The 23,969-nt window shown below is 43.4% G+C and overlaps 2 protein-coding genes across 5 annotated transcripts in view; one reads left to right on the top strand and one right to left on the bottom strand.

Annotated features, from left to right (window-relative positions):
- LOC100194819 (acyl-CoA dehydrogenase family member 11) overlaps window positions 1–23,969 on the bottom strand; it is a 51,475-nt gene that overhangs the window by 1,156 nt on the left and 26,350 nt on the right. For 2 of the 4 annotated variants that reach the window (XM_045701833.1, XM_045701834.1), the window contains exons 14-21: window positions 10,975–11,044; window positions 8,580–8,665; window positions 7,064–7,135; window positions 6,237–6,391; window positions 4,707–4,823; window positions 2,815–2,924; window positions 1,235–1,299; window positions 448–537 (exon numbers count right to left, since the gene is read on the bottom strand). In XM_045701833.1, coding sequence (XP_045557789.1) covers window positions 449–537; window positions 1,235–1,299; window positions 2,815–2,924; window positions 4,707–4,823; window positions 6,237–6,391; window positions 7,064–7,135; window positions 8,580–8,665; window positions 10,975–11,044 — 764 coding nt within the window. In that variant the 3' untranslated portion in view covers window position 448. 4 annotated transcript variants of the gene reach the window in all.
- Window positions 14,732–21,810, top strand: LOC106578643 (atypical chemokine receptor 4-like). The gene is made up of 2 exons (XM_014157675.2): window positions 14,732–14,859; window positions 20,118–21,810. Exons 1-2 carry the CDS (start codon window positions 14,767–14,769, stop codon window positions 21,276–21,278), a joined length of 1,254 nt encoding a protein of 417 aa, XP_014013150.2. The 5' UTR covers window positions 14,732–14,766; the 3' UTR covers window positions 21,279–21,810.

Below are 23,969 nucleotides of genomic sequence, written 5' to 3'. Positions count from 1 at the left end.
TTGATATTCAAAGCCATTTCCCTATGCTTTCCCCTATTCTTCCCCATTGCCTGTGTCTATCTTCCATTGTAAGCGTTGAGCTGCCACCCATCACTGTCTGCGTGGCTGATGCTCAGTGGCAGATTGCCTGCCTGTCGACCTTGTAAGAAAGCATTTTTTCCATCTCACAGCGTTTGTCTGCTGTGACTAGGGCTGTTGGTGACCATATTACCGCCACACCGGCAGTCATGAGTCATGACCATAGTAAAATTCCACGTGACCGCTGAGTCACGGTAATCTCCTTTTATGCACTCTGGACATGCGTTGGCAGTACCGAACTGGCTATCGCCAATGTCCTGGTACTCAGCGCTCCGTTGTCCCTCTAATCACTCTGACATCAATGCAAATGCAATCAAATATCTAATCAAACACTTTTCATCGAAACAGTATCCTGCGTTTAAAACTCACCTCACTGTGATGATTCATTTGAAGAAAGAAGTTCAACAACAGGTTGAAACTGAGTGGAAAACATGGTCGTTGTGGGTGTTGTTTCGAAGCCTAACAACGAAATGGACAGCCTAAGGTGATGATTAAAGGTGCAATATGCAGCAATTGCTCTGCCATTTCCTGGTTGTTAAAATTAGAATAGTTTGCCTAATTTCTGGACAAAACAAGCAAGTATTGCGTAGAGAATCATTGTACCATCTAAATTGCTGTGAAATATATTTTACTTAAGAAAAAATATTGTATTTTCAGCTGTTTGAAGCTGGTGTATAAAACAGAAAGTAAAAGACGCAAAAAGAAATAGCACACATAGAACAGATCTACTGCTTCTTAGACTTGCATTCAATGAGAATGACAGATCTATAACTCAAAATTCTATGTGAATTTGTTCGGGTAGCCCAAAAAGTGACATATTGCGTCTTTAATTCAAAACACCCATAAACATATTATAGTTTATGCAAAATAGTGATTGGGCAGTTATACAATACATAGCCTACAGCATATTACGCACAGCAGAAAAACATGAAACAAAACCGATTTAAGATGTATTTGGTACAACTTTCTATCCACGAGTCTGGGAGAGAACGTATAGGCCTAGGGGATGCTGTTGGTTCATTCACTGTGCAGGGCGGCTTACAGAGTTACCCTACAATTATACTACATTTATATTTAATTTTGTATAGCCTGGTAATAGGGTATTTTTTATATTTTAATAGGCTGACACAATACCTTTAGCTACAGAATATCTTACCCCTGTGCGTTTCCATATCCTCTTCTCTCCCTTTCATTCCTTTCTTCAGCACGCAGAAAGAGTGGCTGTCAACAGTTTAATGAAATATGTTTTGTTGTGAAAACTAGCCATGTTCCCAAAAAGATTTCACTTGTTTTCCCAAATGAAGCACTAGGTAGCTGCAGGAACCGGGTCAGAGAGCCCATGGCATACAGAGTTTGGGCGGAATATCACCTGTCGCGCAGCGAGAGTCTGTATGCTCCTCAAACAGTGGTTGATGCGTGAAGTGAAATACATTTCTTATAAACCCAGACATTTCTATATGTAATCCCGTGTGAAAGCAGCGTTTTGATGGTTGCCACAAGAAAGGGGAGGACGACAGCTGCTACTACATGTTTTCCTCAGCTGTTCATATTAAACACATGCTCCGCTATAAAAACCAAAGTAGCCTACCCCACATCAGTGAAAAACTAACTGGAGGGAAAGCGGCAACCATTCGCTATTGGAGTGCATACTGAGGACAGGTCTTTTTTCTCCTGCTCCTGTTCCTGCCCATTCGATAATGGCCATTCTAAATCGAAACAAATTTCCCATATTAGTGAGGACGGGATTATATTGAGAATAGACTGATAGGTGAAAATATGATCACTTTGAGAGAACAGAGTGTGCAGGCTGAGGCAAGAAACAGAGCGCAAGCTTTTTTAGCGAATTTCTCAAATCATCAATAGCCTAAAATCGCATCATGCAGCCCATATATTTTTTGGATTTCTAAGACATCCTAAGGTTTGTATCATTCACAACTAAAGTTGCCAAATAACTCTAAATCTAGCATATAGGACCTGTTTCAAATTATCATTTTTACGCTCAACATAGACACTTCATATGCGCACTCGCTCCGGAATGGGAAAAATATATTTTCTATTTTATTCAGCTAAGTTCAATTATATTCTTCTTAATATAAAATAATTTAATATAAAATAATGGCATATCTTGTCTGCTAAATGAACAAGCCTACAGCCTATGGCATGGCACATAGCCAGATAACATACAGTAGGCCAACTCATATTCTGTTCTTCTGAAATACATTTTCTTCATATCATTATGTTTCTTTAGACCTGCCTAAAATAAATAATGGTTATATTCTGATGGTGTATATTAAATTGATTTCTTATACTTTTATTAATGTAGATGTTCCAATGGCGCGCATCAGTGGCTTGTATGCATGGAGGCCTGGAGATGCTTAACGTCTTCATGTTAATTAACGGTCATGACAATAACAGGCTGCCAAAATGTCATGACGCCACAGTCCCCACAGTCCTAGCTACAACTGTAGACACTTTCTGAGGATGCGGCGTGAGGACAGGTAAATTGTGACATTGTAATGTGCAGCACTGCAGCACCGCTTGGCAGTGTCTGGATCAAAACAAACAAGGGTCATAAGGAAATGTCACCAGCTGTATCGCTAAATGAAAATTGATAAAGTTTGCTTTGAATGATTCTAATGAAGTTAAAAATCAATACTGATCTATCAAAAAACAACAAAGCAGTCACCTCAGTTAAAAAAACTAAAAGACTAAACTAGCTAAATGAAAGGTACTTACATCTGAGCAAGGGGGAAGTCTCCAGATACACCCGCACCCCCATACACCTGGATGGCAGTGTCCACTACCTTACACACCATCCTGCCAGCAACCACCTTGATCATGGCAATCTACAAGAGACCATTATTAAGAAATTAACAGGGGGACCAGTAACACTAAAGGTTCACATGAACTGTAATACTACATAGGGAATAGGGGTGCCATTCGGGACGCAGGTTGGGCGAGCCACGCGTCCCAGAAAGAACCTGGCTGGTGGAGTGTTCAGTGTTGCCGAGGGCTTTGATCATCCACCCCTGGGACATCTTTTGTGCCTGGAAGAGACATCTCATATTTCTCAGACACAGCACCTGGCCTTTAGATGAGAATCTCTGTGTTAATGTGAGCGTTAGGGAGAATCACAGCGTGTTATTCCAGGACACCACTCCTTGTCATAACTCCTTACACTGATGGTGGTGGGGTGTGTGTGTGTGTGCTGCTGTGACGGCTACAAGCAGGACATCAGGCGGTGTGGAGCCGAGCGTAAGCTGAGTGCTACTCACAGCCCTGCAGGATTCGGCATTGTGGGTAAATCTCCACGCCGTGAAACTGATGGAACACAGGCAGGGGTGTGGCGGGATTGACACACACACACACACACACACACACACACACACACACACGCACGCACGCACGCACGCACGCAGCAGTGCAGTGGAACTCTAGGATAATGGTGAAAGGCTGTTAACATAGTGCTGTATAGCCACTAATTGAATAGGCCTCAGGTTTTCCTGTTCCATTTGCACAGCTCTTTCAACTACTGATGACTCACTGTACATGGTACGGAAACATTACCAACAGAAAAGGTCAAAGTATTTCGTAGCATTCCATTCCCTCGATTAAATTAGTAGAATATGTATTACATTATTTGCTTAGCTCTGATCCAGGCTGTTACATGCGGGTTGCTGATGCTGAGCCTTGTCAGTGTCAGCAATCCGTGCGTAACGCCCTGGATCAGAGCTACTATTTTTCCAACCTTACAGTATCGTGTCTGTGAGGGGATGTGATAGGATAGGAGATGTGAGTGACAGCTCTGTATTCCTGTAGTCACTCCTTAGTCCATCTCTGTTCTGACCTCAGACACGGGTCACGCTGTCACAATGAGTTTGCCATGTCTTCCTCTCTGTCGTCTCCCGCGTCCCCCTTACCAGATTAAACGTGGGGGCGCTGGCTCGGCCCTTCCCTACCCTCGCTCCTTCACTCACCTCATGGAGTGCATCCCAAATGGAACCCTATTCCCTATATAGTGCACTTATTTTCACAAGGCTCTGGTCAAAAGTAGTGCACTATGTAGGGAATACAGTAGGGGGCCATTTGGGATGCAAATATGTACTAATCTACCCTCGGGTCTCTCATCCCTCCATCTCCACTATCCTCCATTCACCTTATCCTCACCTCTCCTGTCAGTGCACCTCAGTTCAGCTCTCACGTCAGGCTGATATCATGTCAATCATATTATAAGAGTCCTATTATGTGAGATACTGCGGGTGACTCTTCACCTCTTGTGTGTCCCTTGGTTGATTTTCGAGTTGGGACAGGCCAGCTCGGAATAAAACCTAGTGTGTGTGTGTGTTTGTATGACAGACCTGAAAGCCTCTGTGTATGCACAGTGACTAATAATACAGATGTGACATGAGAGCCATATCAGGCTGACCTTTCTAAGCAGGAAGCAGACGGCTGTAACTCATATTTACAACCCATTGACATTCTGACGTTTTCAGACACACATTTACATAACCAGGCGGTCTGTTTCAAGCAGGCACAGTCTTTACGCCATATTACATTCAGAAGTGTCACATAACAGTTAGGGAGACAATTACGCGGTTTGTTCTGCTAATGAGGTGTGCGTGTGTTACCTGTTTCCGGGCGCTCCTGCTGCCCAGTGTGTCCAGAGCGTGAGCAGCATGCAGGGTCAGTAGGCGAGTCTGGTCTATTGCCAGGCGACACTCTGCTATCCAGTGGGCTACAACCTCCTGGACACAGACATACAGCACAGCCAGTAAGTCAGACATTCACAGAGGCAGAAAGATATTCAGACATTTAAGCAGACAGACAGACAGACAGACAGACAGACAGACAGACAGACAGACAGACAGACAGACAGACAGACAGACAGACAGACAGACAGACAGACAGACAGACAGACAGACAGACAGACAGACAATGTACAGCTCATGAAAAGCTCATGAAACGTTTTGACAGTAACTCAATTGGACCTCTAGGTCTCAGCAATTAAGCGTTTTTTTCGAGCAATGTGTTTTCCTCAACTTAATAAAAACTTCACAAGATAAAATACCTTTTCCAATAATGAGTTATTAGGGTTTCTCTACAGTTGTACAGTTGCTGTGCTGTGGGCATCTGCACTGGCTAAGCAACGCACACATCCAGTGATTCCAAATGCAACAACAACTAGCATATTTCACTTAGCAACAACAGCGCTAAAAGCCTTAGCATGGCAGAAATCCTAATTTTATACACACAATATTTCTAATCCTCACACTGTCAAGTTTTCATTTGGCACTGTCAGAAAAACTCCCTATGCCAGGGTATCGAGCACTAAGAAATTCCCATCACTACCCCTTTGGCAGCTTAGCACTAGCTAGATTTCAAAATGTTTAAGATAAACTTGACACGGCAGAGCCTTGAGCACCATTACGTTTCTCAGCTCCAACGCAGACAAATCTGACAGTGGCGGCGTCCTCAATGGCACCCTATTCCCTACGTAGTGCACTATTTTTGACCAGAGCGCTAAGGCTGGTCCCTGGTCAAGAGTAGTGCACTATGTAAAGAATAGAGTGCCTTTTGGGACTCAGCGGTGGCATCTCTGAGGAGATTAATCCCATCGGCTGTCACTAAAATGATAGATGCTTGCTGAGTCACTACTATTGGCCCAGACTCTGCCATGGGAGCACATTAAGACAGGAAATAGTGCTGAGTATGACCTGATGCCTGTTCTGATGCCCCACTATGGGCAGGGAGTCCCAAATGGCACCTTATTTCCTATGTAGTGCACTACTTTTGAGCAGGGCCCAGAGAGACACTGATTTGTTAAGAAGAGAATATTCCGGGACAGGCGAGATCAGTCTGGTATATCAGAATAAGCTGCTGGCACAGAGAAGCCAGGGAGCAGCACTTCTGTTGAACAATAGATCTTAGACACATGGCTAGACCGATGCGGAGCAAGAGTTGAACTTGGTACTATTACTCTGACTTTGTACAGCGACGAAAGCCCATAACCATTAGGAATGTCGCTCCACGATGCCCTGTACAGCTATGATGATGTACACACACTCACCAGTCTCGTGGACAGACTACGTAACATAAATGGTATGTTAACGTCTGTCAAATGACTGTGGGATAACATACACCCCCCCCAACACACTCACATGCTGGTAGAGTTTCTTGCCGAAGGTTTGTCTATGCGCAGCACGTTGGCACAGCAGCTCCAGTGCCCATTCAGCAGATCCTACGGCCCTCATACAGTGGTGCAGTCTGCCAGGACCGAGACGACCCTGGGCTATCTCAAAGCCTCGGCCCTCACCTGCACGGGGACACACACACAGACAGTATTACAGACAGACACAAAAATGACATTACTGTCAACTGTCTTTTACAGGTACCGCATCTCCCCATTAGTTCCATAGGTAAGCAAGCTTTAGCCAATGATTGCTTAAGTGAAATTGTAGTGGCATGGTTTTGCAGAAAACAGAACCATGCATTACAGTTTCTCCTGGCCTACAGACTATTTTCAGGGTGAGGTACCACCTAACATTAAGTTGTAAAATACTGAACTTCCCCTTTAAGGGTCATGCACAGTGTGTACACAGTGGATCATACTAGATTCAGCTGCGGGCTGATTTTTTCTTGAGCGGATGGTCAATTTGTAGACTGCAAATTGACAGCAAGAAACCCAAACAGATGTAATATTTGACAAAACAATTACAATTTCAAACCTTGCTTACATTTGCATACCATCACATCATATTATGTGTGCAAATACTGTACTTGGGAACAGATTACAATCACTTGGGACTGATTTCCTGGTGTTTGTACAGTTTTTTATGTCCAACAATGAAAATTCTCAACGAAAATCGTATTATTTTCTTGCTCCAAAAAATTGGGGGGGGGGGGGGTCAAAATAAAAGCACCAGTTGGGGAACCCAGTGATCGAGCATGTATACCGTGTCAATAATGTTAGGATTTCGTATCTTACCCAAAAGAATGTTGGAAGCAGGCACACGCACGTTGTCAAAGTGGATCTCAAAATGTCCGCCGTGAACGGCATCTGATACAACAGATCACAGGAAATCACAGAGAGAGATGAACAACGGAGGTTACTGTACATAACAGCATGTTTATGTGCATAGAAAGCCTGATCCAATCAAAACAAGGCTGCGTCCCGAATGACACCTCTTTTCCCCATAAAGTGCACATAGGCAATAGGGTTCAATTTGGGACGCAACCAACAGTATGGGGAATGAGTAATCTGCCTACTCAGATACAATAAATGACCAAAAGTATGTGGACACCGGCTCATCAAACATCTCATTTCAAAATCATGGGCATTAATATGGAGTTGGTCCCCCCTTTGATGCTATAACAACCTCCACTCTTCTGGGAAGGCTTTCCACTAGATCATTGCTACGGGGACCACAAGAGCATTAGTGAAGTCGGGCACTGATGTTGGGCAATAAGGCCTGGCTCGCAGTCGGTGTTCCAATTCATCCCAAAGGTGTTCGATGGGGTTGAGGTCAGGGCTCTGTGCAGGCAAATCAAGTTCTTCCAAACAGATCTCAACAAACCATTTCTGTATAGACCTCATTTTGTGCATGGGGGCATTGTTATGCTGAAACAGGAAAGGGCCTTCCCCAAACTGTTGCCACAAAGTAGGAAGCGCAGAATCATCTAGAATGTCATTGTATGCTGTAGTGTTAAAATTTCCCTTCACTGGAACCAAGGGGCCTAGCCCGAACCATGAAAACCAGCCCCAGACCATTATTCCTCCTCCACCAAACTTTACAATCGGCACTACGCATTTGGGCAGGTAGCTTTCTCCCGGCATCCGCCAAACCCAGATTTGTCCGTCGGACTGATAGATGATGATGCGTGATTCATCACTCCAGAGAACGCATTTTCACTGCTCCAGAGTCCAATGGCCGCGAGCTTTACACCACTCCAGCCGACGCTTGGCATTGCGCATGGGGATCTTACACTTGTGTGCGGCTGCTCAGCCACGGAAACCCATTACATTAAGCTCCCGACGAACCGTTCCTGTGCTGACGTTGCTTCCAGAGGCAGTTTGGAACTCGGAGTGAGTGTTGCAACAGAGGACAGATGATTTTTACGCGCTATGCGCTTCAGCACTCGGCAGTCCCGTTCTGTGAGCTTGTGTGCCCTACCACTTCGCGGCTGAGCCGTTGTTGCTCCTAGATGTTTCCACTTCACAATAACAGCACTTACAGTTGACCGGGTCAGCTCTAGCAGGGCAGAAATTTGACAAACTGACTTATTGGAAAGGTGGCATCCTATGACGGTGCCATGTTGGAAGTCACTGAGCACTTCAGTAATGCCATTCTACTGCTAATGTTTGTCTATGGAGATCGCATGTCTGTGTGCTCGATTTTATACACCTGTCAGCAACAGGTGTGACTGAAATAACCGAATCCACTAAGTTGAAGGGGTGTCCACATACTTTTGTATATATAGTCTATGAGGGGAAAATATCCTACCGTCCTGTCCAAATACGGTCAATGGTCTGATCACATTCACACCAGGGGTGTCCAGTGGGACCAGGATCATACTGTGCTGACCGTGTCTGGAACACAAAACGACCTCACAACCGGAGCTGCATAGATCTGAGCTGACCATATTCATACTACAGATAGATAACCTATACAGTACTGTACCAATGGCAGTAACACAGAGACATAAAGACCATGACCTAGCCTCTAAAACTGACAACTTTCCTAGTCAGCTACAGTTGGAGGAAAGAGAGAGAGAGATAGAAAACTTATGCTCCGGCTAACTATTCTATTTCATTCCTATTCTCTGATGCCAAGGTTGTTGCTGACTGGGAGGCAGACACTGCTGTCAGAGGAGAAGAGAGGAGAGGAGAGAGGGCAGCAGCAGAGGTGTAGGGAGAAGGCAAGCTCTGAATCTTAATAAGCCAGAAACTTCCACGGAGAAGAGAGAGGTGGAACGTCTAAAATATAAATTAGGTGAAGTTAGAGCTGATTCACAATGAGCTTTCAGGCACAAAATGGCCACCATGGCATCACCCAGGTGGGCACTACAGATGGGTAGTGGATGAAGTGAGTCAGCCAAACAAACCTGCTAAAGCTGGGTGTGATTACAGTCTACACTCTGTCCCAGGACTAACTGAGCATGATGGGAAAAGCATGTTTCCTTCCCTTTCTGGCTCTCTCTTTCCCATCAGCCCTGCGGTTGCCAACAGGAGCTAGGCGTGGATGAGTCTGCTATGCTGCTATAGCAACTGAGATCTGAGAGACTTCCCATCCAGTAACAAAGCTTAAAACAAGGATGGGGTTGATACTCACAGTTAACTGACTGTAACGTTATAAACTTCGCCCATCTGGCTTAACGTAAGCACTGAAGTGAAAATTACAGACGATCTATCAAGAACATCTATGATAAATGTATTTTTTTTAATGTATTGTAAGATGAGTGCATCACCTAGGCTACTAGGTGGTGGCGCTGGATTTTACGGTGCACTGTTTATTGGCCAACACACCTCACTGAGGTAGAGGGGATGAGCCTTTTCCAGTAACTGGGTGGTGAGTGAAAGAAAGAGAGAGAAAGGGAGAAAAAGAGTAAGCAAGGGAGAGGTGAACAGAGAGTGAAAGAGAGAGAGAAAGACAGAGACAGCAAGAGAGAGGAACCTGTCTCTACTTTTCCAGAGAGAGAGATAAGGAGAAGGCGTTTAAGGAGAAACAGATGACGTGGAAGAGAACACACAGTTCTGATTACTGACGCTAATTAGAGGTCTGAATCCTGGTAGGGGACAACACAGGCAGCGTCTCAAATGGCACCCTATTCCCTAAATAGGCTAGTGCACTACTTTTGACCAGGGTCCATAGGGCTCCGGTCAAAAGTAGTGCACTACATAGGGAATTGGCTGCCATTTGGCACATAACAGCAGACTTAAGGAGAGACCGGAATAAATGGGAACTGGGGGTAGGTTAGAATTGATCTCCCTCTAGTTTGCTGTCCATCTCTCTCTTTCTCTCTCCTTTTCTCGCTTTCATGTCCCAATCCCTGCCACATCCTAGCTTTGGAGTCATCTGTGCACCACTGCAATAGAAACACAGGAAGCATTCTCCACAACATTGGGAATGTCATCATCCTCAACGAATGAAAGAGAACCTTACGTCAACGGCTCTGCTGAAATAATATAGACCTCAAGGCCACACCGAGGTCTCTGAGCCACAGAACCGTGTCCTTGGCCAAGCTCAACTATATGTTATTGTTCCACAGGTGCCAGAAACACCTTTTTCATTCAAGACTAAATCTGGGACTGGACATAAATGGAGAGTGGATTCCAGCAGAGGCTGGTTGGCAGGAGGAGAGCAGTGTGTATTGAATTTGGAAAGTCATAAATGGCTGTTTGAATAGCACATAGTGGGTGGTTTTAGAGATGGCTGCCAAGGTAGATAAATCATTTGGAGGTGTTAGTTGGAACTAAACACATATGCACACACAGTTCTGTATAAAGCCTTCTCACAACAGGACTTAAACGCATCAAATTTTACCCCAATCAAACGATTGATTTCCTTCCGACTACACAGGAGACAGGGGTTTGGACCCAGAATACAAAACTAAACAAATTATTTTTTATATCCGATCAGCTTCTTCTTTGCACTAATATCCTGCCAGGAGGCTGTCTGAGAAGAGTGCACGACAGACAGAAACACAGCATGGAATAAAAGCAATCCAAAACTTAACCAAATAAATTTCACCATCATTGTTACTGAATGCAAACAATACATCTGTTGATATAAATGCACCCCACAATATCTGGAATGATCCCTATACTAAGGGCTGTGTACCCGACACTTCAATGGACTCCGGACACTGTTTGTGACATGGCTGTGTAGTGTAGCGTACCTGTTTCGAGTGTTAATCGACTTGCTCTTGCACATCACGATAGCCAACTTGCACTTTGGGTTACCAGCACCTGGAGAAACAGTCAGACATGTTAAATCAACGTTAAAACAACATTAAAACAATAAACTCCTCTACCCTATCGGAGTGGCCCTAAACCAAAATAGATGATTTATTCTCAGCTTGGTATGTCTGGACATATAAACCAGTAAGCAAATATTTTCACACTCCCAGAATATACAATCCATGATTATTTTCAGTATGGCGGACTATAGACTCAGTGTTCCTTCTGCCGAGCGTGGATGGAGCTACAAACAGACAGGTAGAGTCTGGTTGTGTCCAAAATGGGGACGTAACCCCATTTTTTAAATGTATTTAACTAGGCAAGTCAGTTAAGAACAAACGCTTATTTACAATGACGGCCTCGGAACAGTGGGTTAACTGCCTTGTTCAGGGGCAGAACGACAGATTTTTACCTTGTCAGCTTGGGGATTCGATCTAGCAACCTTTTGGTTACTGGCAGGTAACCACTAGGCTACCTGCCGCCCCTATTTAGTGTACTACTTTTAAACAGGGCCTATGGGGCTCTGGTCACAAGTAGTGCAATATATGGGTCAAAGGGTGCCATTTGGGATGCAAGCCTATAAGTATTCCCAGCTGGAACCACATCCATTGGATCTATACAGTACAGTTCTATTTGACACGTTTCTGTTTCCCTTCTGATGCTTTAACTTGTTTCTAAACTACACAAGCTTCGCTATCACCACTGAACTCTTTATGGTTTAGCTGGTGTGAGCATGTTATTGATTGTGAAGAGATTTTACTATGGCAGAGTAAGTGATCCTCATAATATGGCTTCACTGTAATATTCTTACAGTAAAGTGAATGGAAACACTGATGAGATGGGGAACAGCCACTAGAGGGAGATATCTATCCTTCCTCTTACTCCCAAATCTTTTGTTAACCTTTATTTGAACAGGAAAGATATATTGAGACCTAAGACTCTTTTTGAAATGCGCCCTGTATAATACAACATAAATATACACATTATACAACACATATACATATACACATATATATCAGTGGAGACTGCTGATGGGAGAATGGCTCATTATAATAAAAACCATGTTTTTGATACCAATTTATTTACTCCATTCCAGCCATTATTATGAGCCGTCCCCTCAGCAGCCTCCACTGATATATAAAGTACCAGTCAAAACCTACTCATTCAAGGCTTTATTTTTACTATTTTCTACATTGTAAAATAATAGTGAAGACATCAAAACTATGAAATAACACATATGGAATCATGTAGTAATCAAAAAAGTGTTAAACAAATCAAAATATATTAAGCATGATTATCTACAATAGTATTGAAGACATCTGCAAAAAGGCTCAAAGCTCAGTCAGGTTAAGGGATAGCTGAAATACAACCCAGGTCACTAAAATAAAGATCATGTAAATAAGCCTGTTCACTGAAGTTTTTAAAGTTCCTATTTGTGATGACACAAGGCTTAGATTTTTGTATTCTCACATCTCTAGCAAAAACAACTGGGCAATGGTCACTAATATCTTGGGTGAAGACACCAGTAGAAACATATTTCTCTGGTGTATTCGTTAAAATAAGATCAATCAGAGTTGACTTTGAAGAGTTGACTTTAGTGTATAGGCTTAGTCACCAGCTGGGTTAGGTTTAGATCATTACATATGTCTTTTAAATTGTCTGAAGCCTGCATTTCCCAATCATAATTTAGGTCACCCAGGATAATAACTTCTGATTCAATAAAATCTTAATGTAATCCAGTTTAGGAAGTAAGTCTTTTACGATTTTTAAAGTCACATGGAGTCTCCAACTCAAACAAGCTACGTTCAGTAGGCGGTTGCAGGTCTTGTCTGATGGTTGATATTGATATAGTTGGTAAGGCTAGAAGATTGCATAGAACTGCGCCATTTGGTTTATCCCTATTAGTAATGGAGGAAGGAGTAGAAGTTGAAATGACTTTTCCAAGGTTAGCACCGTAGGGCCTGAGGCAGCAAAATAGGTGGGATGAAACAATCACTGTGGTCTCTGAAGGTGTTAGCCGCCAATCTGGAAAAAGTCATTTTCCCCATATGGCGAAAAGTCAGTTCAAATCCACACAAATAAAATAGGTTGGCGAGGAATCAGCTAAAAGTCAATCAATCCACACAGTGTGATAGTTCGATTGAATCACACAGTTTATCGGATCACCACAGTTACAGGCAGCATGCCAGAACCCTACCATAGACTAGAAACCAGCTAGCACTAGGACCCACAATAGTCACAACCAAGGCACAAAACTAGCCAGCATAACAACAGCAAGGAGAGACTTACTCAATGCGTTTAAATGCTGGGGCCCATCAAAACAGCAACGCAATAGAGCCTGTGTTACCAGTATGATAGGCAGGAGAGAAGCACCTTGGAGGGGATGTAGTTTCCAGTACAGGCCTGCGGAAGCCGGGAGGGAGGCAAGCGCTACACCGGGCCGCGGGAGATAAAAAAAAATATCTATCCAAGTAGGCTAAAACCAAGTGGAGATCAATTGTGGCAGTAGTCCAAAAACATCCAAAGGCACAATGTCAAGTGGAAGGATGAAAACAGCAGTAGGCAGGTGTCTGCTCAGATAAGTAGGGTGCCCAGGTATATCAAAGTCTTGTATGTCTCCTTAAAAAACTGTCCAATGTGTTCATAGCTAGACGAAACAAAGCTAAATGGAGCCAAAAAGTCCACGAAAACCTTGTCAGCTAAAAACACTGATCAGAGAGGAAAAAAAAGACATGCTTGCCGCCATCTTGAAAAGATGCTTTGAAATGAGTTCAGAGTAGGGTGAAGCTGGAGTGGGGTGGGTTGTGGGTACACTCTGGAACGCAGAGATCCAGCAGAGTCCCTGGGGCGAGGTGAGGAGGTGACCAAAAGCTTGGCTTCCTGTTTACTGTCCTGCTCTAGTGACCGTACCCTGTCCCCCGGGGAAGGACGTGGAGTCACAGACATATGGACACCAGATTATTACAGGATCACACAACTGCAGACCAAAAAACTCAAATGAATTAAGTCCTGTGGACAAAAGTAGGCCCGAAGCAAGCATGATGTGATTCTATAGTGTGAACTGTGTTGTGTGGAGAGTATCACACATACGACACACACAGAGAGGGGTACTGCACACAATAAAACAAGTCCCCTGTGCTGGAAAGATACTAAGAAAATACGTTTCACACTTTTATGCCCACACTAAATTGTCCCTATGAACACACCCGGTCTCCTCCCAATCCTGAGGTTCTCCTTGTGTCTAGGTAAGCCTGGTGTTTGCCCAGGCGGAGACTGGGGTTTTGTTTTGTGATGTGTATGTATGTGTCTGACAGACTAACATATACTACATGACCAAAAGTTAATAAGACCAAGATGTGGCCATTTAATTATGTTTATTGTTATTTTTTCATCTCATATTTTATATCCATCCTGTGAAGAGAGGGGAGAGCAACAGGTAATTCACAAAACTCTACTGTAAATAATAGCCAATAAAAAACATTTTTAAACACATAATCAAACAATTAATAAACGGCATATAATTCATCTGCAATTACCTAAAAAAATACTTTAGCATGGGAGCCCCGCCAGCTGTGTGTGTGTGAGCCTTTAGCTCTCTCTCTCACACACACACACACACACACACACACACACACACACACACACACACAAGTGAAAGGTGTTCCCAGACTGCGGGTCATTGTAGGGAGGGGAGGTGGAGCATTGGATTTACAAACGGGCTGACAAAAACTATGAGGAGCGCAGTACCATACCACTGGATGTCTCTTCTGGATGAATTACCACTGCCTCAACATCTCTACATCTCCCACAGGAAGGCACTGAGGGTAAGACTCAATCGCCTCCTTTATTTACTTTACATTTACTTTATACACTAAGTTGAAAATGTATTATTTGAAAATAGTTAGAAGTATTCCTCACTTACCTACTGTATTTGACTCTAGTGAGGGCAGTTACATTTCTAGAAAGACTATGACTAGGGTTGCAAAGCTACCGGTAGTTTACCAAAGTTACCAGAATCTTCTGTAATGGAAATTTATGTTAAGTTTGGTCATTTATATTCAAATAACTTAAAAAAAAAAAAAAAGTATTCATATATAGAATACATTTTTTTTTAATATACACTCAGTGTTCAAAGGATTAAGACTGACAAAGTGAATCCAGGTGAAAGCTATGATCCCTTCAAATCCACTTCAAATCAGTGTAGTTGAAGGGGAGGATTTTAAGCCTTGAGATATGGATTGTGTATGAGTGCCATTCAGAAAGTGAATGGGCAAGACAAAAGATTTAAGTGACTTTTAACGGGGTACGGTAGTAGGTGCCAGGCGCACCGGTTTGTGTCAAGAATTGCAACACTGCTGGGTTTTTCACGCTCAACAGTTTCCTGTGTGTATCAAGAATGACCCACCACCCAAAGGACACCCAGCAATTTGACACAACTGGAGTCAATATAGGCCAAAATCCCTGTGTAACACTTTTGACACCTTGTAGAGTCCATGCCCTGACGAATTGAGGCTGTTCTGAGGAGAAAAAAAACAACAACAACTCAATATTAGGTAATGTAGGTGTTCCTAATGTTTGGTGTACTCAGTGTATGTGTCCATATTGTCCATACGTTTCTAGTGGATAGACCATATGGTTCAAAAGAAAATAGCCTAATTAATTAAAAAGGCATCTGCAACTCTTCCAACTATTGTATTTTTTCACAACTGCCACCAGTTTTTCCCCAAAAAACATTTACAACAAAGACATATTGACATAGAAAAATAAATAAAAGTGTCAAAAAAATATATAACACCAATGGTATTCACTAAGTTGATGGTTTATATTTAGGATAATGTTTACAGCTTTGTCATTCTATTTTAAATAGTCACATTTATGTTTTATATATACTGTATAATACGTGTGATAGGGCCACACACAGGGACAGAGAGAATGACGGTACCCAAAAATGCCACTAGATGTCATCTGATAAAATTCTATATATTCCTTGAAAGTTGTCACTTTGAAATTTTCCAGTAATATACCCTCCCTTTGCAACCCTAACTATGACTCATAAGTTCAGAAGTTAAATTGTCTGAACAGTGATTGTTAGGACTGTTAAAGTTCAAAGTTCTGTAGTGTGTTTATGATTGAACCTAACCTGATAATTCTCTGAAATGATGGCATATTCAGTCAGACAACATCTATGCCAACAAATTAGTCTCAGCTGGTTTTCTTATCATTTATTTATATTTTTAAAAACACCTTTTGACACAAAATGCTCCTTGAGGTTTAATATCTTGTAGTTAATCAGAGATGGAAGATTAATGTGTTTTTGGCCATACATCTCAGACAGAGAACTCAACCAGTAGGAAAGAATAGCTGTGACAGCTGAATATTTGAGATATTTGGACATGAGAACAGACGCTCTGTACAAACTCTGGCAGCTCTACGGCTCATTTCTCTCTCCCGCTAGCAGCAACACGTTGATGGATAATGTAATAGGCCTGGAAGCCATCCTAAATACCTATGTTATTAAACTCAGGCAGCAAAGGAGACGATGCCTCACCTGTTTTGATTATCTGTTAGAGAGCACATGAATAGTAAACACATGTAATACTGTATCTAGCTAAATACTGCCCGGTGCAGTCAAACACACACACATACACCTGCTCGTAGAAAAACTCTCCACTAGGGCTGTTGAGGTGACCCTATTACCGCCACACCATTGGTCACGATTCATGACCGCAGTCAAATTCCACGTGACAGTTTAGTCACGGTAACTAGGCTTCTCCAAGCTCTGATGCTGCTGATGGTCATTAGTAGCCTACTAGTAGCCTGCTAGTAGCCTGCTAGTAGCCTGCTGACAGCCTGGTACTCAGTACTCTATTGTCCCGCTAATCACTCTGACATCAATGCAAATGTAATCAAAAATCAAATCAAACACTTCATGAGAGCCCATGAGCTCATGTTGCACAACATTTCTATAAGCTATGCAATTGCGTCAAAAAACAGAGTTTTGATGGCCTCTATTAAAAAGAGGAGGATCCCATTAGCTTTCTATAGGCTAGACCTACTATATTCATTTCTCAGCTTTCCTAATATTAAGCATATTGCTTTGCTTTACAGCAGGAGTACAGCCTTCCTGGCTGGCATGAAAATGAACAACGGGAAAAGTGTCCTCCATTTGCTATTTAAGTGCATAGATGACATGCATTTCTTTCCCCTTCCCCTGTTCCGAGACAGGTGCATTCTAAATCAAAACTAATTTCACACATACATATGCTAAATAATATACACTGTAAATACAATATTAAATTAAGAATAGTCTGATGGGTGATATTAGCCTATCACTTGTGAATGATATATTATCACTTGTGAATGATGTTCAGCGTGTGTAGTAAGACAAGAAACAGCGCCTGCCTTTTTTTGTTGTTGACTTTTCAAATCATAGTCGCACACCTCATGTAGCCTAGCCCATAGGCCTATATGTTTTCATAAGGTTTGTATCACATCTTAAAGCGGCCAAATACCTTCTTAAAATGAAGCACATCAATCCGCTTTACAACTGCTGTAGAACCTAACTGGCATACATACAGTAGGCTGCGCGTGAGTTTGGGGATGATCATTTTTACCATAAAAAAGCAAAAACATTACATGCATAATAGCATGTGTGGTCACTTATGAGAACAGTGTCTTCCCGCCAATTGATTGCATTTTGGAACATTCACGCTTATAGCATACTGCAGTGTGTGCACATTGCTGCGCTTATAGTACGAAGAAACAGCCTAATAGTTGATCAACATGTTAAACTAAGTGTTCTGATCCGTTGCATCAGCCTCATTGCGAGTGGTTGTATTCATTTGCGATCTATCACATCCCAAAACTGTCCCAGAGTATGTTTGGAATATTTATTTCTCGCACAGAAGGACAAGTTGACCAACAGAATAGGTCAAGTTTTGTACTATGGGGGATAGTAGACTGACATAGGCTAGTGGTTTTGCTGTTTGTTAGGACTACTACTGATCTTGTTGGCTGACGAAAAGTAAATGTGGGCAGTTCTTCTAACATCATTAATATGCACCTCAGAATTCGATAAGAAGGATGCACACTCCTGCGTCCCTGATGGGTCTGTTTCACCTGTAGCCGACTTCGGAGCTGAGATGCATGTGAAAAGGACCCAATTAGGCGACAGGCATTGGCTGATAAGAATTGAGATATCAGAGAGCCATGTGGGTGAGCGGTGCTTCGGAACACGGCCGGAAGAAGGGAATTATAATTTTTTTTATTCGGGCACTTTGGTCGCAAAAGGCATGGATATTTTAGGGGCCATTACGGCCATACAAGGGGGATGCCGCCGTGAAATTCGAGGCCTGGTGAGAATATTATCAAGTTCTTGTCAAATTGTGAATGAGAGACTGATGAAGTGTGTGCAGCCTGCACAAGAAATAAGGCAGAGCTCATGCCTTTCAGGGAACTTTTTTTCAAACCGTCATAAGAGTCACATCACGTAGCCTTAGAATATATTAAAAATCTAAACGTATAGCCCAACGTTTGTATCACAACTAAAGTTGTTGTTGTTCTGGACTAAACAGTAAGATCATTGGATAACCTCCATTAAAAGTGCTATTTAGTCCAGGACTAGGCTTAATCTGGGAAACCACAAAGAGTGTTTAAAGATTAGTCTGATTTTTCTGGGATAGTCACCCTTGTCCAGGGGAAAGGAATTTTACAGGGTAAGGAATTTTGTTGTTGTGTTGGGTGTACTAGTGTGCAAGTGACTCCAACTGACAGGTTTTGTGAGAGAAATCAAGCTAGAGAGATTCCTAACAAGAGGGAGCTTAATGTTTACACGCACGCAGGTATGTGCACACACACACACACACACACACACACACACACACACACACACACACACACAGGGAGTTTTTTTTAGGATAAAAGAAACGGAATAGAGCTAAGCACAGACAAAAATCCTACAGGAAAACCTGGTTCAGTCTCCTTTCCAACAGAAACTCGGAAACAAATATACCTTTCAGCAGGACAATAATCTAAAACACAAGGCCAAATATACACTGGAGTTGCTTATCAAGACGACATTGAATGTTCCTGGCCAAGTTACAGCTTTGACTTAAATCGGCTTAAAAATCTGTGGCAAGACTTTAAAATGGCCGTCTAGCAATGATCATCAACCAACTTGACAGAGCTGGAAGAACTTTTAAAAGAATAATATGAAAATATTTTACAAACCAGGTGTGCAAAGCTGTTAGAGCCTTACCCAGAAAGACTGTAAATGTAAATGCTGCAAAAGGTGATCCTAACATGTATCGACTCAGGGGTGTGAATACTTTATGTAAATTAGGTATTCAATTTTGAATTCGGGCTGTAACAACAAAATGTTGAATAAGTCAACGGGTATGAATAGTCACCATGTCAAGGGGTAAGGAATTTTGTTGTTGTGTTGGGCGTACCTAACAAAAAGGAGCTTATTGTTTACACGCACGCAGGTATGCACACACACACGCACACCAGTGGAGGCTGCTGAGGGGAGGACGGCTCATAAAAATGGCTGGAACGGAGCAAATCAAATGGCATCAAACACATGGTTTCCATGATATTTGATACCATTCCACTGATTCCGCTCCAACCATTACCACGAGCCCGTCCTCCCCAATTAAGGTGCCACCAACCTCCTGTGACGCGCACACACACACACACACTCCTCACTCTGTCAAGCATTGGCCACAAATTCTACCCAATATAAAACCCCTACAGGTCAGAAAGAGGGACAAAAAGCAGTGAGGGGGGGGACGGATAACAAACAATCTATAGTTGTTGACAACTTGGATCGTCATGCTGTTATTGGCTGTAAGTGCATTACAACTTACTTCTCTCCTAATATATGTGTTTTCAGATAAAATACACATTTCATATTATGTGATACATTCTGTCTAAAGTATGTGAAAGATAATCATTTTAACAAGCAAGCCTCGTCAATAACAAAATAAAGTGATCTTGTCAACGGGTCTCTTTTAAGTTAATACAATGCTCAGCACAGACTAAACTGACTTGACGTCATTCCTAACATGTCATGTTCCTTTAGTCCCTTATTTCTCAGAAAACAGAGAGGATGGAGGAAGAGGACTACGACTACGACAACTCCAGCTCCAACGACAGTGACTACTACGACAACTACCACTCGGTGTGCGACAAAGCGGAGGTGCGTTCTTTCGGCCGTCTCTTCCTGCCCGTAGTCTACGCCTTGGCTCTGGTGGTGGGCGTGGCAGGCAACGCTCTGGTCGTGGTGGTGTATACGTCGCAACAGCGACTGCGGACGCTGACAGACGTGTGTATCCTGAATCTTGCCGTGGCCGATTTACTCCTTCTCCTCATGCTGCCCTTCTGGGCGGCCGACGCCGTGCACGGCTGGCGGATCGGTGTGGCTGCCTGCAAGCTCACCTCCTTCCTCTATGCCACCAACTTCAGCTGCGGCATGCTGCTGCTAACCTGCATTAGCGTGGACCGCTACTGTGCACTGGTCCACAACGCTGGAGGCCGGGCCGCGAGTGGCCCGCGGGCCAGGAGACAGTGGATATTAGTGTGTGCCGTGGTGTGGGCCACGGCGGTTTGCCTGGGCCTGCCTGACATGCTGTTTTCCACAGTGAAGCACTCGTCTCATCGTCTAGCCTGCACGGCCGTCTACCCCCTCAGCATGGCTCGGCCGACCAAGGCTGCCCTGGAGCTGCTTGAGGTGCTGCTGAGCTTCCTCCTGCCGTTCCTGGTCATGGGGGTGTCTTACTGTCGGGTGGGCCTGGCGCTGGTTAGGGCCGGAGCCAATGTGTGCAGGGACAGGAGGCGGCGGGCCCTGCGGGTGCTGCTGGCCGTGGCGGCGGTGTTCCTGCTCACCCAGCTGCCCTACAACCTGGTGAAGCTGTGGCGGACGCTGGACGTCATCTACGGCCTGGTGACCGACTGTGACCTCAGTAAGGGTCTGGACCGGGCTCTCCAGGTGACGGAGAGCCTGGCGCTCACACACTGCTGCTTCAACCCAATGCTCTACGCCTTCATAGGCTCCTCTTTCAGAGGACATGTCCTCAGGGTTGCCAAGTGCCTCGGACAGCGCCTCGGGGGGAGGTGGTGCGGTGGTCTCCACGGCAATGAGGAGCGGGCGTTGGAGATCTCACTAAATACACACACCCCCGCCAGGCAAACACACTCACAATCTGTCTCGGAGGACGAGGACACCAGCACCTTCACCATCTAACATGTCTAAAAACTCTGAACTCTCATTATGGTGAGAGTGGCTCACTACGGATCATGGTGACCGAGAGGGCAAATGCACAACACTTCTATTGACTTTTCTGAAAATAATTAAAGGGCTTTCTGGGATTCAAAAAACAACACATCAGTCAAACAAGCTTATATTTGGGGTTCTGTTTGGGTAAAAATGCATCTAAGCTCATGAGGCATTTATAAGTTACATTATTCACAAATAAATGGCTATATCATACATTTAAAGGTCCAAAAAGGAATGTACCAATCACAGATGTCCCCATTTTTTTAAGCATTTGCTCTATACCAGCATTTCTAAAAGCCTTTGCTATACATAACTGTTAAGTAATTTAGACATCAAGATAAATCTGTATTTGTCTAAGTAAATAATATATTATACTGTATCTAGTCAATCTTTAGTATAGCAGAATCTTGTGTAAATGAAATAAGTTGTTATTATGTGATCCCCCACTATTTCTCATATATGAAAACATCTTAAATAAATCTAAAAATGAGAAGGAATGGCTCCCTCAAGCTAAATCTCTCATGTTATTGCTCATCTTCAATTCAACCTCACACAGCCATGGTGCCTGCAGATAGGAAGCATATGATTTCAATGTATTATGTGGCTTTGGGAGAGAAGAAAGCAGGCAGTCTGATTGCACAGCGGGTTGCCAGTGAGAAAAGCTGGAGAGATCCGCAAAATAAAGACAGAGAAGTTGACAGGGAGTGAGAGAGAGAGGTAGCGAGAGAGAGCGAGAGAGAGAGAGAGAGAGAGAGATAGCGAGAGAGAGAGATAGCGAGAGAGAGAGAGAGAGAGAGAGAGAGAGGTAGCGAGAGAGAGAGAGGTAGCGAGAGAGAGAGAGAAAGGTAGCGAGAGAGAGAGAGAAAGGTAGCGAGAGAGAGAGAGAGAGGTAGCGAGAGAGAGAGAGAGAGCGAGAGAGAGGTAGCGAGGTAGAGAGAGAGAGCGAGAGAGAGGTAGCGAGGTAGAGAGAGAGAGCGAGAGAGAGGTAGCGAGGTAGAGAGAGCGAGAGAGAGAGGTAGAGAGAGTGAGAGAGATCGAAAGCGAGAGAGAGGGTGAGGGAGAGAGGGCTTCCATCCGGCCATCACACAGGCGGAAGACAGTACACAAACAGCAGGCTTCTCTTTAAGGGTTCAGTCTCCAATGGCACCCAAAAGTAGTGCACTATATAGGGAAAAGGGTGCCATTTGGGACACATACCCATGAAGAGGATTCCAGCATTTAAATTACCCTGCCTGTCCTCTCATGTTTCCCCCCATTTAAATAATCTGGGCTTAGAAGTCCAATAGAAGTTGTTGTTGAGTGCAATGCATAGAACAGTGGTGAACCATTTCAGTATGTCCATTTATCCTCTTCCTTAAAACTCCTCTTCAAAGAGGACTTTTATATTAAACTCTTTGAAATCGATAAGGCACATAATATCACATTTAACTCCAGCAGACTCAAAACTCCTTTGACAAAATTGTGAATTATTATTATTTTTTTTTTTAAAGCAAATGTATCCCATGAATAACAAATCGGCCCCCCCAAAGCATAGTCAGATGCATTGTATGGTGTGGAGAGTTAAACAGTGTCTTATTGAAAACCTTTACAGCACCACAGGAATGATTCAGAGGATCTTCTAAAAGCGGACAAACTCCTCAGAACCCGGAGCCACCAGAGACAGAGCTACAGTAATGTCCTCAGTGTTTACCTCCTATTCTCTTACAGGATCTGTTAGTCAGACTGTTCTCTCTGCTACCGCACGTCAAGCGGTGACGGAGCGCCAAGTCTAGGTCCAAACGGTTTCTTAACAGCTTCTACCCCCAAGCCATAAGACCACTGAACAATTAATCAAATGCCCACCCAGACTATTTACACTTTTACTTAGTTTATTTACTAAATATTTTCTTAACTACATTTCTTAAACTGGATTGTTGGTTAAGGGCTTGTAAGTAAGCATTTAATGGTAAAGTCTACACCTGTAGTATTCAGCGCATGTGACAAATAAAATGTGAATTGATATCCTCTCCCCTGTAATGACTGGGTCTGTGTCCCAAATGGCACCCTACTCCCTATATAGTGCACTACCTTTGACCAGGGCCCATAGTAGTGCACTATATAGGGAATAGGGTGCCATTTGGGACACACACAGGGGTGTTCGTATGCTGGGATTGCTGAGGAAACACATACGTGAGGTGTGTGGTTGGTTTTAGAGGGATAAACTCATATTCACACAGCAATCTCCTCAACTCTCTCCCAAAACACTGAGAACGACTGATTTGGTGCTGGGTTTTTTTGTAATAACTTATGCCATGTTAATATGATATCTGAGTAAGAATGAATGCCAAAATCTAAATGGGGGGCCCCCTGGAGGTCAGGGCCCATGGCACATGCCCTGTGCTGGTATTCGGCCATGATGACTACAAGTTTAGATAGCTGGCTAGACTACCAATCTAAAAATTGGTAGCTGACATGGCTAATTGAGTAACTGTCAGAGACTGTCATAGCAAGAGAAAAACTGCTGATGGGCAAACAAATTTCGAAATTGCACCTGTTGTATTGAACTATTCTTACACTCAATAGTAAGTTGAAACCCAGACAGTTCCCCCATCAAAACAAAAAATGAATTGTTATTTAATATGCCACATAGGCGTGGAACCGGAGCCCCATGACGGACTT

Source organism: Salmo salar, chromosome ssa19 (genome assembly GCF_905237065.1).
Source record: "Salmo salar chromosome ssa19, Ssal_v3.1, whole genome shotgun sequence".
Taxonomy (NCBI): Eukaryota; Metazoa; Chordata; class Actinopteri; order Salmoniformes; family Salmonidae; genus Salmo; species Salmo salar.
This window is presented reverse-complemented; position numbering and strand designations above follow the sequence as displayed.